Source organism: Tiliqua scincoides, chromosome 3, assembly GCF_035046505.1.
Source record: "Tiliqua scincoides isolate rTilSci1 chromosome 3, rTilSci1.hap2, whole genome shotgun sequence".
In the NCBI taxonomy this organism is placed as follows: domain Eukaryota; kingdom Metazoa; phylum Chordata; class Lepidosauria; order Squamata; family Scincidae; genus Tiliqua; species Tiliqua scincoides.
The window spans coordinates 174,454,568-174,474,301 of NC_089823.1; the positions used below are offsets into that span (position 1 = coordinate 174,454,568).

General features: G+C 44.1%; 1 protein-coding gene across 1 annotated transcript in view; it reads right to left on the bottom strand.

Moving 5' to 3' along the window:
• Nucleotides 1-19,734, bottom strand: part of HTRA1 (HtrA serine peptidase 1) — a 59,204-nt gene that overhangs the window by 23,932 nt on the left and 15,538 nt on the right. The window contains exons 2-3 of the mRNA XM_066619965.1: nt 4,583-4,682; nt 4,102-4,306 (exon numbers count right to left, since the gene is read on the bottom strand). Coding sequence (XP_066476062.1) covers nt 4,102-4,306; nt 4,583-4,682 — 305 coding nt within the window. The remainder of the gene's footprint in view (nt 1-4,101; nt 4,307-4,582; nt 4,683-19,734) is intronic.

Here is a 19,734-nt window from a genome sequence, read left to right on the forward strand (position 1 = left end):
TTGCCCTGAGGTGACCTGATATGGAGAGTGCACAATCTGCACTGATGCCACAAAAAACAGTTTGCCAGTATTGCTGAAGTTTCCCTTTCTGTGTGGGCTAAAGCTGCACTGGAAGAGTCCCTTTGGCAATTAAAACAACAAAAGTGCATCAATTCTATAAGTCCTGTTATCTGCTCTCTTTATCTGCACAACAAACAGAATACATGCAAATGCCATGTGTAACACCTAAACCATTGTCCCAATTCCTTTCCCCCCATTAAAGAATTTTGCAATAATTTCGTAGTGAGGAATTCTTGTAACAATTTGTTAAGACAACAATGTTTTTTCAAAACACACTAGTCCTGTTCAAACAACAAACAAGCCATGGTTAGTTTTTATGGGCACCACTCAGTATGAGGACAGGAGACTGGAAGCATCCATTTGTGGTTTCTAACAAACCACGCTTCCCATTATTTCCAAATTCAGGAAACTGTGGTTTGTTACAAAATTGCAAAAAGGAAAAAAAAAAAAAAAAAAGAGGGACACCCTTTACATATCTTCCCTTCATGCACAAAGGGAAAGAAGCATGCCTGGATTGTGTATTCAAAATAACTGAATTCAATTGTCAAGCATACAATAATTTTTCAAAATACAATAGCTAGACGATTGTTATCTCTAAACCAGGGGTGCTCACACTTTTTTGGTTGGAGAGCTACTTTGAAACCCAGCAAGGCCGGGAGATCAACCAGAGTTTTTTTTAAATTCCATTATAGTCAGTGAGGCTTACTCCTGTGTAAATGTGGACAGAATTGCAACCTCAGAGCCCAACCCTATGGTGTCTACTCAGAAATAAGTCCCATGCTAGTCAATGGGGACTACTCTCCTGTAAGTGTGGATAGGAGCTTTAGAGCAGGGGTGCTCAAACTTTCAACTTTAGGGATCCTGGACCTTTAAAATTATGTAGGAGAGAATTTCAGCAGGTGCAGCTTGTCATCTGTGGGATGACAAGTTGCACCTGCTGAAATTCTCTCTTCTATACACTTGTTAAAGGTCCAGCATCCCTAAAGTTGAAAGTTTGAGCACCCCTGCTTTAGAGCCCAATCTTTTGCATGTCCCCTCAGAAGCAAGCTAGTCCATGCTAGTCAATGGGGCTTACTCCCAGGTAAGTGTGGAGAGGACTGCAGCTTGTGTGCCCAAGCCTAAGCCTGTCTCCTCAGAAGTAAGTCCCATGCTAGTCAATGGGGCTTACTCCCGGGTAAGTGAGGAGAGGACCGAAGCCTTGGGCACCTGCATCTCTCAATTGTTGCTGAACTTCCCCAGCCACCACCCTGCATCAGTGGCACTTCTGAGTGGCCCCAAGCAACTCCTCCAGACAGTCCCGGGCTGCTCCCGAGCCCTTCTGGAGATGCTCCTCAGGTTCTCCAAGGCACAACCAAAGTTCTGCTCCTGCAAAGTCAAGCCCAACTTTGCAGCTGCAAAGTCCTGCAAAGACTTCCCTGCAAAGTCAAGCCCAACCCTTGTTTAGCTCCACTACAGTTACTTGGGTGTAAGAACCATTGACTATAATGGGACTTACTTCGGAGTAGACAGGCATAGGATTGATCCTATGCACATTTACCTGGGAGTAAGCACCATTGCCTATAATGGAATTTAATTCAGGGTAGAACAAGCATAGGACTGTGTTGTAGGGCGGCAATGCTATCCATACTTTCCTGGGAGCAAGTCCCACTGATTATAATGTGATGTACTTCTGAGTAGACATGCATGGGATTGGGCTCCAAAGCCCATTTTATCAGATGCATAAAGTGTCTGCATTTAGCAAACAGAAGCACAGGGGGATACAAAGAAAATGTTATAGGGGGGAAAAAGCGATTAACAGTACAGTTTTCTGCATGTTTTCTCAGAAGTAAATCTGTGTTCAAAGGATTCACCTCCAGGGAAGTGTGAAGTGATGGTACAAAACAACCTCACAGTTCCATTGGGACTGAATTGAATATGTGGCTCAGTTTTAGTTCCACGAAGCCAGAGCTCCATCCTATGCATGTCTACTCAGAAGTAAGCCCCGTTAGAGCCAGTGGGGCTTCCTCCCAGGAAAGTGTGGACAAGCTTGCAGCCTCAGAGCCCCATCCTAGGCATGTCTACTCAGAAGAAAGCCCCATTAGAGCCAACAGGGCTTAGTCCCGTGTAAGTGGCTAGCACTGCAGCCCCAGCCAGGCTCCTTACCACATGTACCTCATGTCATCGGTGAAGAAGCGCGCCTGAAGCTGAGCCATCGCAAGAGCCCGAGCTGGTAATGCGAAGGGCAGAAATCCGCAGCCTGCCTGCTGCCCCCGAAGCAACCTCCCCGCTCCCACATGGCCCGGTTGGGAGAGGTCTAGCTAGAGCTCCGCAATCGATTAGTGAGGGCTGTCCTGCAAAGTCAAGCCCAACCCTTTAGCAGCTAAAGGCAAAATGAGTCGATCGTGGAGCCCTTAGTCTATAGACTAAGTCTATAGTAGACTAAGGGCTCTGCGATCGACTCATTTTGCCTCACGATCAACCGGTAGATCAGGATCGACGTGTTGAGCACCCCTGCTCTAAACCATGTCAATATGTCTGAGAGAACGGCACTCTGGATTTAGATATTTAAACAAACTTAAAACCCAAAGAGGTATACTGTTTTACTGAACTTTCCACAGTGTGTGCATTTGAGTACAGATCAGTGGGATCAACTGTTACAAACACCCTGTTTCCTCAAACATGTGTCCATTTTGGTTTCAGGGTCGGGCAGGCCTCCCTGAAGTGAAAAGGGATGAGATTTTGCTGGCTCCCAAGGAAAGGCCCCTCTATGGTTGATTAAATCTGGGTGCTTAAGGTCTGACAAAGGATGGCTAGCAAGAACAAGTCCTCCCGGAATGTTAAATTGAATTACAATTGTCCAACTAGGTAGTTCTTTTCAGACTCTAGGCCAAGAAGTTCTTCCACCTGAGATAACACACCCTGCCACACTATTGTTCAGTAGAAACTTCCTGGATGGGCCATCAAGCTCTTTTCTGACCTCCTAGAAAACTCAATCAAGGCCAGGAAGCGCAAAATGCATCACTCAAGAAGCTCTCCAAACTCCTTTGTCCTGCAGATATTCCTTTGTTTCCTTTGTGAAAAGTCCTATAACTTCCCTGCTCTAGAAGCAGATTAGACAGAGCAAGAACAAGACAGAGCAAGAACAAGACAAGAACAGAAGAAAGAGTTCATTCACTGCAGAGGCAGTGGGAGAGTACAGCCTGGCATTTCACTTTGGAAGAAAGAGGGAACTTTGCAGCCCTGCCTTGCTGTTCAAGAGGGACTTCACACTCAAGCAAACCAGCAGACTAAGATAGGTGATCCCCCCCTCTCAATTCCCAAAAGATTATTTCTTTAATAAACTCTTTATCTTCTTTGAAAAGCTCTGTCTTGTGGTTACTGTTAGCCTAATTTTGAGGCACTTTGAGATTGATTGCACTGCTCAACCATGTCAACGATTCCAAACTGCTAGATTTGACCTTTGTCTTGCTAATTTCCCCAACTTCAGGTATTTGTGTATGTGAGCATGACACGTGTAGGTCACATGTGTACATGTGAAGGAGCAGTGTTGGCAACACAACAATGTCTTTCTCATTCAGTCATGACCTTCTCTCCCAGCTGGGCAAGAAATTGGTGAGAAAGGCCAAATAACTGTACAGAACTGGTCCTGCCCATTTGGATCTGGAATTTGTAAGTATGTCTTGTAGCAAGGATCTGCTGACTCCACAGGAGGCTATGAAACTCATGTTTGATGTTTTAACTCATAGCTTTGTGGCTTGCAAAATCTCAAAAAGCTTTGGACCTTGCAAGACTTGACTACAAAAAGAGAACCTCACAGTAGGTCAAAAATAATTGTGTGAATCCAACCTAACATTGACATCCTGCTCATATTTATTTGGAAGTACGTTCCATGGAAATCAATGGGACCTAGTTCTAAACATGGTCTGTAATTGTTCATTCAAGCTTCTTTTAAAGCTCATTGTTCTCTATAAAACTTATCCCCCCCCCCCCCCAAAAAAAAGCCAGAGTATTCTGGTATTGGCCCAAGAAGCAAGGCAAATCCATCTATTACAATTGACTCACCTGAGCATCTATCTTTATTAGTGCAATATCTGCTTTCTCATCAATATCTTTAATTTTAGCTTCGTACGTGACACCATTCTTCAGCTCCACTTTTACTTTGTTCTTATTGGTAACAACATGGGCATTTGTAACTATCAATCCATCTTCAGATACAATGAATCCTGATCCACTAGCAACAGGAACTTCCCTCTTTGAAAAAGGCAGTCTAAAAAACATGAAATATTCACATCAAGAAGCAAAGCAGTCTGAAAAAGTATCTGGTTTTGCAATGACAGATACATCAACTTTCACAGTGCACATATTACTACATTAAATAAACACTTCTCCTCTAATAGACAAGTGTGAAAAGTATCATGCTATATTATTCGTATGTTTAAAATAATGTTTTCCTCCGAAACAGCTTCTAAATCATCAATATTTTGCACAACAGCACACAACTTCCACACAACCTCCAATACTAAAATTGGGATGCCTTGTTTACTTGCGAAACAATTCAATGTGAACCACAGCTGGTGCTATCTTCTCTACCACATCTGCAATGAAGTTGTATTTGTGCCGGAGGCTGTTGGGATCTTCCTGGCCTGAGGAATGAAAGAGAAAACACTTGTCAAATTAATCATAATGACAGCAAGAGGGTTGTGCAATACTTGTATTAAAAACAGCAGGTTTATATCTATTAAATCTCAGAATGTAGCCCAAGAATTGACAACAATTTTGTGGTTGAGATTATTTTTTATTACTAACGTGGTGAGGATTACTTCATTTCTGCCTCTGACTTGATCCCTAGTGAGCTTCTACGCACAGAAAGGATGACAAAACACGCATTTTCACACAGTGGTTCTTGTTCAGTTGCTTTGTAATGCAAATGCCACTTGCACTGATCAAGCAAGTTCATCTGCATAAAAAATGGTTCTCTCCTGCATTCTCTTCCACAATAAATACAATCACAATGGGAACTTAGATAGGTGAAGAAGTTCCATGCACAACTCTGCCACTTACTTTTTAATCTGATATTGGAGTCACTTCTCTGTATTTGCTGTTCTCACTGACTCTCAGACTCTTTCCATTCTAACAAGACTGCATTCTGGTTTCAATAAGTACATTATGCATAACACACCTGTAACATTATATATAGCTAACTAACATATTGCTATTGGTACAGCCATAAAAGTAGGGGGGGAAGCATTAACTAAAAATCTCAGTGGGCCTAATTACACTATCTTTAATTTTCCCACCTCTCGTTTCCACAGATTGTTTATGTCTTTCTTTTGATACCCTTTTGGCCACCACTCTGGATTATTCTAACCAAGGGTTGTCAAACTCCTTTCATACAGAGAGCTAAAATTAGCATTCATGCTGCCTGCTGAAGGCCGAAGTGACATCATTAAGCAGAAGACGGCCAGAAAAAAGCACTTCGTTATCACATAGAAACTCATTAGCTGCAAATGACAGAAGAGAAAAATGTGCAAATCTCACTCAAATTTTCAAGATATCCCAATTATCACGCTGGGAGAGACCAATTATAATGGGGGACAGATAAACTGCTTCGAGGGGGGAGCACTCAGCCCGCGGGCTTTATGTTAGTGACACCCCTATTCTAACCTTTTTACTATTATAAAAGGATACCTCTGCAGAACCCAAGTTCTCTCTTTGCACATGAAGGCGTTCTAATGGAGACTGTGAATTTTCAATTTCCTACTGTCTTCAGCAACAGACTCTTCTTGAACCAAATCTACTGATCCTAAACTATAAAATCAAGGACAGACACTTTTCTAGCAAGGGCATGAAAAAGCCCATAATCAGATGATTCCGCAAAATGAGATGAAAAAAAGATACAGACAAGAAGATGACTTAATCATTTTCAGTGCTAGCTTAAGTCTTCAGATCATCAATGTACTTAATCCCTAAACCACTTTGTGACCCACATTTCAGGAGATTAGCTACCCATTCCTTATCCTGTCCAGACACCGTTTGGAATCAAGAGGGGATTTTTTTCTGAACAATTAAGCTATGCATCCTAAATGAAAATAAAATTACTTTGATATGGTTAATATGATAGTTAACCTCAATCTGTCACTCTCAGATATGCACACACACTGAAGCTTACAGTGCTACACTGCCTTATATTTCTGCACTGATAATTTTCCTGGGAAGTGGGGCAAATCTGAAGAGCTCTCTGGTCTTTTACCCAAGAAACTCCTCTCCCTTCCCTTAGTCTTAGAATGCCAACTTCTGCAGTGTACAGGTCATGAGATTTATGACTGACAGCCAATAACTACTCAGCTACAGTTAGAAATAGCACAGAATCCTAACTGCAGATTCCACTTAGGCTGCAATCCTACCCACTTCCGTGGGAGTAAACCCTACTTAGTGCAAAGAGTCTTATGGTCCAGCCCTACCAAGCACTGGGTAGGGGTGGAGCATGTGAAGGGGTTTATGACAATGGAACACAATTTCACAACACACCACCAGCAGCCATTTTAGGAGGGCTGCTGCAATCAGTGACAGGGCAAGTGTACTACCACTGGACCAAGCAAGGTCAGTCCAATGGCAGCAGGGGGTGGGCAGAAGAGGGAGGAAGGGGGACAGAGGGAGGGGTGAATTGAGGCCAGAAAGGGGGTGGTATTGGTGGCAGCAGTGCTACTGATCCAGGGCCTGAAACTCCCCCATGGGATACAGCACACACTACATTTGGTGCATCTGTATCACTGCATAAGGAGTTAGAGAGGACTGGGCTGTTACTTCTGAACAGACATGCACTGGAGTGCACTGTTATAACAAATTATAATTAAAATCAAATATAAGCACTTGCTTACTGACTCAAGTAGCAAATGATCTTAAATCATAGTCATGCAAAGAAAATTTGCAGGAGGCTAGACACAACTCCCTTTAGTCTATTATACTGCTCAATTGTTTAGAGTCGCCCAAGCCAACGCAACACTCCACGTGGCAATGTAGCCACACTAGTGGAGCGTGTGCTATATCTTGCAGAGGAGTTTTAGGCTCTGAAGATCTCCTCAGGGTAAGGGAACATTTATTCCAGGAGGAGTATTCCAGGGCAGGAAGTCTGGTCTAGAGGGTAGAGCCTCCATTTGCCAAGATAACATCCACAAGGTCGCCAGTTCGAGACCACCGGCACCGTGCGACCTTGAAGCAGCTGACAAGCTGAAGCCAAACAATTTCATCTGCTCTGAGCGTGGGAGGACGGAGGCCAGGATGGAGGCCAGATCAGAATTGAAACATCTGAATTGTTGTGGCTCTTAAAAAATAGAGCCTTCTTTCAATTGTAAAAATTCCTACGGGGATTTAAATAAGCCTGCCTATGTAAACCGCCTTGAATAAAGTCTTGAATAAAGACCAAGAAAGGCGGTAAATAAATACCTGTATTACATTATTAATTATTATTATTATTGTCCGGGGGTAAGCCCACACCAGCCCACTGGGTCTACTGAACTATGTGCCAGCTATATTGCTGGGGCAAGTCCATGTGCACTCAGGTCAGGATAGATCAGGTTCCCAGGTCAAGAAAGGGGATAGGATATCAGCATGCAACACTGCTGCCAATACTACCCCCTTCCTCGCCTCAATCTTCTCTCCTCCCCCATCTACCTCCTCCCTCCCTCCTTCCCACTTCCTGCACCAACTTACTGGTGCTGCTGGGCATCCTCCAACCATTGGCACACAGCCCTAGCTGCTTGCTACTTGTAAAAATGGCCAGGCTGCACTGAATGGTGTACTGACTTTTGCAACAGCGGTAAAGGCCCTTAAACCATTGGAACGCTTGTTCTGACTGCATAAGGCCCTAACAGGATTGAGCCATTAATTTCGTTATCTAGAAATATAGGCTTGATGGTGCTATAAAAAAGAGGGCAAGTCTCTCACAAGTGATAGGAAGTTCAAGGGTAGTTTATTTATCAGGGTAGTTTATTTACTTGCTGTGACAGGGTATACTAGACCAGCGGTTCTCAAACTTTAAGCACCAAGACCCACTTTTTAGAATGTGAATCTGTCCGGACCCACTGGAAGTGATTTCATGACATCATCAAGCAGGAAAATTTTTAACAATCCTAGGCTGCAATCCTACCGACACCTACCCAGGAGTAAGTTTCATTTACTATCATTGTTAAAAGCAAATACATAGTAGCCTGTTAAAAGTACAGATCTGTAACATAAACAAAAAAAATCCCAATAGATGCTTCTTTGTTTGCATGTGCATAGGTACAACACAGCTATAGTTCACTGTTTATAAAATAGCTTGAGTGGGAAAACAGGAATATATTCATCAACATTATCAATGGAAAATGTGTCCACATAACTACCAGTATTTTGTTTTTGCTTTTTCTATGGTTTTTTCAATTAACTGTTCTTTAGTATCTATGCATTACCCCTTAGCAGTATCTTTACATGTAGAAAACATACAAGAAAAAAATGCTTGGATCTTATTACATTAATGAGCCACAAATACAATGTTCAGAGTTGGAACAATAAATTTCAATAAATAAATTTCAAAGCTGGAACTTGTTCCATCCTGTAGTATCTTATCACAACTGAAGTGTAGTAAAAGGTCAAAATTTACATTACACTCACTGCTTTTGTAAGCGTTAGGTAACTAAACCATGACACATTGACCTAAATTCTTCCAAGAGCTCTCTCAACTCACAAACAAACCTTACCTAGGGTAACAGCACTGAACTTTTCTTTTAAAAAAAACAACACAAAAAACCTAGAAACAACTTAAAGACAAACATCAATTACAAATTTAGAAAGTTAGCAAAGCATATGGGGACCATCCAGTGTATTGCATCCATATATGACTAGCTGCCTACTATGTGGAAGGGAGTAGGTGCTCAATGAAATGAGGTCTTTATCTAAACAGGGGTCTCCAAATTTTCATTATGAGGGCCACACTGTATATTTTACACGTTTTTACAGGCCTAAAAAAATCAGTTTTATAAATGAATGAAATGTAAATGAATAATGAATAAGCTTTACTTTGATCTTTTTTTGTAATCAGCATGATAAGATTCAGAACCAAAGAGAAATGTGACAATTACAAAGAAACAATGCCAAGATGAGATGATATACAATGATATGATATAAGAAATTATATACAATTAGTAAAAATGTCAAAATTAGCAAATGCTCTGATAAAAAAAACAAAAAACAAGTTGCTTAGGCCAGATAAAATCTTGTGGCAGACCTAATGTGGCCCCTGTATGAAGACCCCTACTGTGGCCATAGTATGGAGACCCCTGCTCTAAATCACTGGTTCCCAACCAATGGTGGACCACAGAGTAATGGTTCATGAGGTCTTAAGAAAAATCACTTTTGATCACTTCCAGCGTCTTGCCGAGCAAACACTCCCTCACCCACCACCAGAGAGGGCAGAGAATGGACACAGTTGCAGCCAGCAAGAAAAGTAGCAACCCACAAATCTTCTCTATAAAAAAAATACATCTAATAAGTCTCTAATAAATCTTCTCTATTACAAATTTAATTGTACTTTTTTGTGTGCAGGGAGGTGGGAGAAGTTGTATGTGGTCCATGACGATTCCAATTTTTCTTCAGTGATCCATGGGCTCCTAAAGGTTGGGAACCACTGCTCTAAACAAACAAGTTCCCCTCAAGGCCAAGGAGGCCGACCTGTAGAAGCTGTCAGAATACACAAGAAACATTCCTGGATTTCTGATAAACATGTCAATCATGTGGTGACTTGCCAGCCTGGAAAAAAATTGCTGCTTCCAGAGGTTCTCACACATTTATCACCAGGACCCACTTTTTAGAATGAGAATCTGTCAGGACCCACCGGAAGTGATGTCATGACCTGAATGACATCATCAAGCAGGAAAATTTTTAACAATCCTCAGCTGCAATCCTACCCACACTTACCCAGGAGTAAGTCCCATTTACTATCATTGTTAAACGAATAGGTCTGTAACATTTCCCCAAATGCAGTCACATACCATGGGAGCATCGTCTAATATATTAAAAATAAAATATTGAAATGAATGGGAACCCACCTGAAATTGGCTCGCGACCCACCTAGTGGGTCCAAACCCACAGTTTAAGAAACACTGGCTTAGACAACAATCTTTGCTGGAGATGGACCACACTGTTCTGTTGTATGGGGATGCAGCACACCAATGATATCACAAAATGTCACAGTGAAATCCTAGTGAAAAAATTAGGATTTTTTAAGAAATCCTAACCCATTTTCCAGTACTGGCATAGCTGTGCCAATGGGACGTGTGCTGCATCCTGCAGTTGGGGGGCATTCATGGAGGCCTCCTCAAAGTAAGGGAATGTTTGTTTCCTTACCTAGGAGCTGTATTGCCCTTATATCGGGGCTAGAAAGTGGGTTAGGATTGCACCCTTAAGCTGCTAAATAGGACATTGCTGAGGATCTCCAAGGCAGCATTTTCAGAAATCCTACCACTTTCTTATGTAGGACCAATAAGACAGGCAGAGCCTGACAGGATCTCAATACATGGTAGAGACAGCACTGGCTAAAAGAAGAGTTTAGATTTGTTTGGCCCTGGGGAACACTATGGACAAGCCAAGCCTGAACATAAAACAGACAAACTCCACTTTAACCGCAGTGGAACTGATGGCCAACACTGAATGTCAGTAAGGCTGTAGGGGAACTTTTAAAGGGACTGTTGGGAAAAAGCTAACAAGAATTGGAGAGCATCCAGTTTGAGACAACTCCTCCTTTAGGATTAGCAGATAAATGCATCAGGTCCACAAAGTGGGAACCCAGTTAAATTTATAATGTACAGAAAGAAAACGGCAGCTGTTTAAATCAAAGAGTAACAGGAAAAAGTACACACATAAAAGGTATTTAGAGAAAGAAGCATTGAAGGGAAATGGACAGACATTAACTCTACTGCCAAGACAATCACCTCAGCTGATCTCATTGATGGGTTGGCCCCACATATAGCATGTACTGTTGAACCAATCAGAAATTGTGGCCATAGGGCTATGGAATTCAGCATATACACAAGTGGAAATTTTGCCAGAATGTTCAATAGAGTCACACTTAATTTCAAACTTATGGAACATGAAGGAGAATCATTAAATGGAAGTTGAAAGGGGGAACAGCAAATCCCTTCAGGACACTTAGAAGTGATTTAGAACTACTGTAATTGAAGCTCAGTTCAGAAGGACAGAATGTGCAAATATTAGGAAAGTAAAACATAAGACCAGAAGGATGGTTAACAAGCTGAGCCAAGGAAACTATAAAAGGCAAATAGACATCTTTTCAAAGGTGGAAGTGGTGTTTAAATAAGGGAAATAAAAAAGAATAAAATCTGATAAAATTTTGGCCACCCCATCACAAAATGGGTACTGTGAAGGGTGCAAACAGGAGTGACCAAAACTGTGAGGTACAAAGCATTTGGGGATTTTTAGTTTAGCAAAGGGGAGATAGAACATAGTGCACTTGCCACACCATCCATAATTTTATAAAACTTTCTCCCTCCCATTTAACGTTATAGCTCTGGGTTACCCAGTTAAATGGATTCACTTGAGATTCAAGACAGACAAAAGAAATGTACTTCTTTGCGTAATGCATTGAAGTCTTAACTGCCAAAAGGTGCGGGAATGGCCAATGGCAATATCTAAGGGGAACGTCCATGCTTAGAGGAAGGGTACTCTGGAGGACAGTGGGGTGAGCATTTTTGCCTTTACACCCTCCGTGTGTACTACTAGAAGTGTTTGGCTGACCAGTTGCAGAGAGAATGATGGGCTTAGATAGACTCTCGGTCTAATCCTGAAGGACTCTTCTTAACTCCCACTCTTGCGTAAATATTTTCTGTTGTATAACGTGTATAGCAACAGATGGTGAAAAACTGCTTTAATGGAAAACATCTTTGTGTAAACAGAATGCTCAAGAAGCATAAGAATCCTTTTATAACAGCATTCATTTGCCTCTATAAGCAGTCAAGATAGTTACAAAAAAATGAACTGAAGGGGCATTTTCCCACATGCACCTCACTGAAAACCAATGACAGAACCTCACCAGAGTTCCAGCAGCCTTAGGAGACATGGCACTTGCCCAAAGAGTCTTGCAGCACAGAAAAACATGTGGCTTGCATGCCACTGCTCCCCTTCTTTTGAGACACACCCTTAATCTTTGACAGGACTTGAGAGAGGGGGGAGGAGAACAGAAGGACAGACCAGAGAAAGCCCATGGCCACTTTTTATCAGCTGTTCCTAGCCATCCTGTTCCCACTTATGTTGGCCTTGGGATAAGAGAAAGGTAGTTGAAACAGGCCTCACTGGGAATGTCCTAGAACTTCTTGACATTGGGGGCAATATTTTCTTTGCCCTAGTTTCCTTTGCCAGAACTTGCAAAAACAATCCTACATACCCTGTCTATACTTTACGTATAAATATTACACACACTCACACCTCAAGTGAAAACAGTGAAGAATCATCTTAAAGAGGAACTGTTTTACTGTGGCATCAGCTTTTATAGACCATGAATGCTAGTCTTTATGATGCCATGCAATGCTTTGCGGCTGATGTTGCAACAAACTCATAAGGTTACTCTTCTGGAATATCCCAGGTGGCAGCAATACTGACATGTACACAGTAATACGTAGCATTTTTAAAAAAAAAAATAGAGGCAGTAAAACAACTGCGGACCTCCGCAGCCCCACGCCTGGGGCAAAGCTCCGCAATGGCACCCCCCCGCAGGCTATCACTGCCCCCCCGCACAGAAATTCACCCCCCCCACACACACCAGAGGCTCACGTAGCCTCCCACGCCGGGGAAACCTCTGTGAGGTTCCCCGGCACTATAAACTGTGCTTCCGGCAAACCGGAAGCACAGTTTCCACCCCCGTTGGGAGCCTCAGAGGACCTAGCGGCCAGCGCCTGAGGCGTTTGTCCCAGGGAGATCTATGGCAAGCATACAACTGCAGTCAAAGCATCTCACATACTTTATCTCAATAAAACCATATAGATAGGTACTGTCCCATATGGCAGCTGTCACGGGGTGGGGCAAGTGCCTTTTCCTTTAAGAGGTTTTAAGCTGATGACTGGGCAGAAGATTCTGAGGCTACCCAGATGTAGTTTATTGATAATTCAGAGGATAAAACAGGGGTGTGGGTCCTCAGAGATGACACAGGAACAGCAGAGGAAGGAAGGAAGGAAGGAAGGAAGGGTGGGTGGGTGGGTGGGTGGGTGGGTTAGTTAGTTAGTTATATGGCTGACCTGCTTGTAATGTTGATAACTTTTAATCTGTTAAGTTAGCTAGTTTTTTTGTTTTATTCTACTGAAATGCATGTATTAATGTTTCTGGAGCAATTAGAGCTCCCTTAACATTTTATAATAAAATTCTTCTAAATGAAGATTAAGTGTAATATTTATTGACCAAGGAAATGTATTTTTAAAAGAACCTGAGTGCTTATGGTAGTATAAGCAAATCATATTATCCTTGGGGGTTTGGTGGATTAGGTTGGTGGAAGAGGGTGTGGGCTACATCCTGCCTGGCTTTGGGAATGCCCTCTAATCTTTCACTGACCCCAAGGGTGATGGTTGTGACATGGTGGCAGCTAAGGTTCTTAAGCAGCTGGTTGTGACATGGTGGCAGCTAGGGTTCTGTCTGACGCAGTGAAGTGTGGGTTCTGCTAAGTGTCTGGCATGGTGATTAGTGGTGGTTACCTCCAGCTTTGACTTGTTAGGTGGTTGTGGTGTTTCATGGTGCTTAGTGATGTACAGCTGTACCTGATAGAGTGAACAGTGATGTTGGTGACCTAAAACAGAACTAGGTGGTGCTAACCATCTGAGATACATGGTCCTTGGTCAACTGCACTGGCTACATGCATTTTACAGCAGCTGTTTTTGTTTTGTGGAGTGAGGAATGCAACAAAGATTAGGACAGATAAACGAGCTGCTGCAGTAGTCCCAGAAGTGGTGTAGCTTCCTGTCGGTGATCAGGAGTTGCTGTGGAATTTTCCTACACCCAAAACGGAGTGCTTGGAGTTTTGTCTCTCAGAAGCAAGAGAGTGGCATATTGATGTTGGCAGTGGACAGTTTGATGCCTACTACTAGTCTGCGAGTGTCAGAGGCTAGAGTACAAATTTTGAGACAGATGTTGAAAAATCAAATTCAAATTCTAGCCCAGTGGCGGAAATTTGTCAAAGCTACTTTCCCACAGTTACAATGGCAAGAAAGAACAATTTAATGATGTACTGGAGCTATCAAAAGTGGCAAATGGAAGGAATGTGCCTGACTCTTGCAAACTGGAGGCATCCAGTGCAGCAGGGGGAATCAGAAAAAGTGAATGCCAAAGCTACTTTCCCACAGTTGCAATGGCAAGAAAGAGATGGAACCAATTAATGACGTATTGGAGTTATCTGATTCTGCAAACTGGAGGCAACCAGTGGAGCAGGGGAATCGGAACAGGTGAAGAAGCTGCATGCCATGGAGTTGGCAAAGGAGAGAATGTGTAAGTCTGGTTTAGACTATACCAAATGTTGGCAACTGAGTGCAGTTTTTACAGAAAAGATGGCAAGTCTGACTGAGTTGCAACTGGAATTTGACTATAAGAACTTTTACAGAAAAAGAACTATTGTGTCTAAGATCCAAGTTGTGGCCCATGAAAATATAACTGAGGGTGGGAAGGAGGTTTCCAGGAAAGAAGAGGTTAAACAAATTGTGCTGGGTCCAGGAGAGAAGGAGTCTGTGGAAGTGGCTGCAGTTGTTGAGCCATTAGCATTCTCATCTAATTCTGCTAGGCATGAAGGCACCCCTCAAGGGCTCAGTGAGTTAAAGGAGACAGAGAAGTTTATCCCAACTGCTTGTCTCTCTCCTGAAAAACAAGTTGTGGAAGAAGATCTATTCCAGGACACTGATGATTTGTCTGGACTTTCCTTAACACAATCTGAAGCAAAGGACTCCTCAGAAGAATTGTTTCCAGGTGTGGAAGGTCCATTGGAGTCTGTTTTGTGGCAAACTGAAGTAAAAACCTTTTCAAATGAATTGTTCCCTTACAGTTCTCAAACAGTGAGTCATGGCCCACAAGTGGGTCACTGGGCTGGCACAACCTGGAAGCTGCAATGCATTATGGGTCACATTCCCCAGAATGTCTTATAGCTTCCAGATACCTCTGGCACACAACCCACTTGGTTGGCCACATCGCACTGTATACCAGAATGTCTTGCGGCAATGCATTCTGGGGCATGACCCAGAAGCTACAAGACATTATGTGGTGTGATGTGGCCTCTATGGTTGATGAAGTGGGTTGTGGCAGTAAAAAAATCTGAGCACCATTGCTATATGTTGTATGACTCAGGCTGAAGGAGAATGGCATGCCTAAGACCACCTAGCAAGTTCATGGTAAATGTTGCAGTTAAACTTAGCAACTCTAAGTATAAATTTTGTGCATCCTTAACATGTTTACACAAAAATAAGCCTTCTTCCCTTGGACTTGTTCCAAGGGAAATGTTCATAGCATTGCAGTCTCTGTCTCTTATAGTCAAAACAAATGTGATTTTCACTGCATGTTTACTTCTCAGTTTCATTTGTGTGTAGTTTCTTTTTTTAAGCAGTCAAGTCTTTATCAAATACAAGATGTTTCAGTCACACTACATTCAGTACCAGGTTTCCAGCTGACTCTCCAATCACTGATCAGCTATGCTAGCACTTAAATTAATCTTCAACCACATAGATTTCTGAAATGTGCATAGAGATGCTCAAGAATGTAATCTTGGCATAAGCAAAGCAATGCCAAATGGACAGGACACACAAAAACAAAGCTGATGAAATTGTCTGAACAAGTAGTGTCTTGTATAAGAGAAATACTTTGCAAACACTTAACAGCCAAGCACCCCAAAGTACTCAAAGATGTAAAATTCAAATGTAGCTGTTAGGAATATCCTATTCACATTCAGGACTTGGTTTCTAATAAGGATACCACTTTAAGTGAAGTGTGTTCCCCCTTTCATTACAAAGAAATGATGAATGGAAAGGCTACAGGGGCGGGGAGGCGGGGTTGCAATGGTCTATCGGGATTCCATCTGTCTTACCAGAAACCCGGTTCAGCGGTCCACCGGGTTTGAGTGTCTTCGTGTTGTGTTGGAGGGGCGAGACAGAACAGCGATTCTGTTGGTGTACCACCCGCCCTGCTGCCCAACAGACTGCCTGCCTGAGCTGACGGAGTTGGTCTCGAGCGTGGTGCTGGAGTTCACCGCCTATTGGTGTTGGGGGATTTTAATGTCCATTCCGAGGCCCCGGGAACAGCTGCGGCTCAGGATTTCATGGCCTCCATGGCAACCATGGGTCTGTCTCAAAGAATATTTGCCCCAACGCATGATGCGGGACATACGCTGGACCTGGTGTTTACTGCTGGGCAGGTTGATGGTGATCTGGAGGTGGAGGATATTAAGATCACTCCTTTGTCATGGACAGATCACTTTCTGGTGGGATTTAGGCTTGTTGCAGCCTCTCACCTCCGCAATGGCGGGGGATCACATTTTATGATCCACCCTCGGAGGTTGATGGATCCAAATGGATTCCGGAGGGCTCTGGGGGATTTTCCTGCTGCCAGAGCTGGAGACCCACCCGGCGCTCTGGTCGATCTCTGGAATACGGAGATGGCCAGGGCCCTGGATGAGATTGCTCCTGAGCGTCCTCTGCCCAGTCGCATAGTCAGAGCGGCCCCTTGGTTTTCTGAGGAGCTGCGGATGATGAAGCGGCAGGGCAGACGTCTAGAGTGTCAGTGGCGAAAGACTCGTACCGAATCTGACCGTACACGGGCGAGGGCCCAGTTGAGAGCATATTCTAAGGCGGTGGTGGCAGCTAAGAGGGCACACTTCTTAGGGTTAGGGTTAATTAGGGCTGCTCGGGAAGGGCTGGCCGAGTGGACGGGAAGGGTGGTGAACTCATCTCTGAGGGAGGGGGTGCTCCCGCCTGCCTTGAAGCAGGCGATGGTTCGCCCCCTCCTGAAGAAGCCCTCCCTGGATCCCACTAATTTAAATAACTTTCAGCCGGTCTCGAATATCCCATTCCTGGGCAAGGTGATTGAGCGGGTGGTGGCGTCCCAGCTTCAGAGGGTACTGGAGGAAACTGATTATCTGGACCCATTCCAATCTGGCTTCAGGCCGGGGTTCGGGACGGAGACTGCCTTGGTGGATGACCTTTGCCGGGGGATGGACAGGGGGAGTGCAACCCTGTTAGTCCTGCTGGACCTCTCGGGGGCATTCGACACCATCGACCATGGTGTCCTTCTGGGCCGGCTGGCCAGGTTGGGGCTTGGAGGCACTGTTTTAAAGTGGTTCCGCTCCTTCCTGGCTGACAGATCCCAGAAGGTGGTGCTGGGGGACGCCTGTTCGGCAACCCGACCTCTTAGGTTTGGGGTGCCGCAGGGTTCCATCTTATCTCCCATGCTTTTTAACATCTACATGAAGCCGCTGGGAGAGGTCATCCGGGGGTTTGGAGTGGGTTGCCACCAGTACGCTGATGACACCCAGCTTTATCTCTCCTTTCCCCCTGATTCTGAGGAGGCAGTTGGGGTCCTGGATCGTTGTCTGGAGGCGGTTAGGGACTGGATGTGGGCGAACAAACTGAAATTAAATCCGGATAAGACAGAGGTGCTCTTGGTTCGGAAATCCACAGTTCGGGTGCTGGACTATCGTCCTGCTCTGAATGGGGTTGCACTCCCTCTGAAGGAGCAGGTCCGCAGCTTGGGCGTTCTCCTGGATCCACAGCTGCTCCTGGAGTCCCAGGTGGCGGCGGTGGCCAGGAGAACCTTTGCTCAGCTTCGGCTGATTCGCCAGCTGCAACCGCACCTGAGCTGCGCGGACCTGGCCACAGTAACCCATGCCCTAGTGACTTCTAGATTATTTATTGCAATGCGCTCTACGTGGGGCTGCCTTTGAAGACGGTCCGGAAATTACAACTAGTACAGAACACGGCTGCTCGTGTGGTTGCCGGGGCACGTCGGTTTGACTCTGTTGAGCCATTGCTCTGGCGGCTACACTGGTTGCCGGTTCTGTTCCGGGCCCAATTCAAGGTGCTAGTTTTGACTTTTAAAGCCCTTTACGGCTCCGGTCCGGGATATTTGAGGGACCGCCTCCTTCCCTACAATCCTGCCCGTGCTCTTAGATCTTCTGGGGGGGCCCTTTTGACTGTGCCGCCACCAAGAGATGTGAGAGGGGTGGCGGCCAGGAAGAGGGCCTTCTCAGTGGTGGCCCCCGAACTGTGGAATACCCTCCCCTTAGAACTGAGAACTGCTCCCTCGTTGCTAATGTTTCGGCGTGGACTGAAGACCTTTTTATTTCAAAAAGCTTTTAATTGTTGACAGGCTGGCTGGCGTTCTTGCTTTTTATATGAAAATCCACGGGGTTTGTTTTGTTTTTAGCTTTTTAATCATTGTAAATTGTTTTTAACTGTTTTTCATGTTGTATTTTTAAATTGTTTGTTAGCCGCCTTGTGTGCCCGTTGGGCAAAAAGGCGGGGTACAAATTAATAAAATAAAAAATAATAATACAGCAATAAAACACTGTTATTTAGATATATTACATTTGGTGACTTAGTTCTTTTCTGAACACTATGGGTTTGTGTCAGAACTGAGCACTGTTCCCTCCTGCCACCTGCATAATGGTAAAGGCTGCTGTTGGGTTTTTTTTCCTCCCTGGAAATAGAATTCTGCAGATTGTGCCCTATCCCACTCTTCAATATTTGTAGTAACTCTTCGATGTCACAGAAGCCCATGACATCCTCTGTTCACTTATCCTTAACAGGAAGGGATTTCAAGGGATTCATGATCGCTAGGTACTTTGCACTTTCTGAAGCGGAAATTCCCAAGAACAGTTGCTTTGCATGAATTCCTGTCCAGCAACTGCAGGAAGCCTCCAAAGAGTCTCTCACATTTAAGGCAATTTGCAGTTTGGCACCCCAAACATGTTCTCTTCTATGGAGAACTCGTGCAAGGAAAGCACCCTACAGGTAGACCACAGCTCCGATACAAGGACATCTGCAAGAGGGATCTGAAGGCCTTAGGAATGGACCTCAACAGGTGGGAAACCCTGGCCTCTGAGCGGCCCGCTTGGAGGCAGGCTGTGCAGCAAGGCCTTTCCCAGTTTAAAGAGACACTTGGCCAACAGACTGAGGCAAAGAGGCAAAGAAGGAAGGCCCATAGCAAGGGAGACAGACCAGGGACAGACTGCACTTGCTCCCAGTGTGGAAGGGATTGTCACTCCCAAATCAGCCTTTTCAGCCACACTAGATGCTGTTCCAGAACCACCATTCAAAGCGCGATACCATAGTCTTTTGAGACTGAAGGTTGCCAACTACTACCCCAACCATACCCAAGAATTGGTGTAACATTTAAGGAAGCAAAATGTGTGTTGGCCTGTGTAATTAAAGAACAAAACACTTACCTGATCTCTGCATCAAAGGACAAGTGAGCCTATACTGTAAGCCTTAAAGTTCAAGCATCCTTCTCACTACTGTCTACTTTCTTGGTGTTCCTGCAGCAGAAACACATTTAAGCTTTTGCATCAATGCAGTTTGGCATTTAATGCTTTGCAACAGCCATAAAGGAACTTATGCTGCCAGAATGGGCTGTAAGTTATGCTTAGGGAAGCCCCAACAGTTTGTTCACTTTCAGGATCCTGCTGCAACA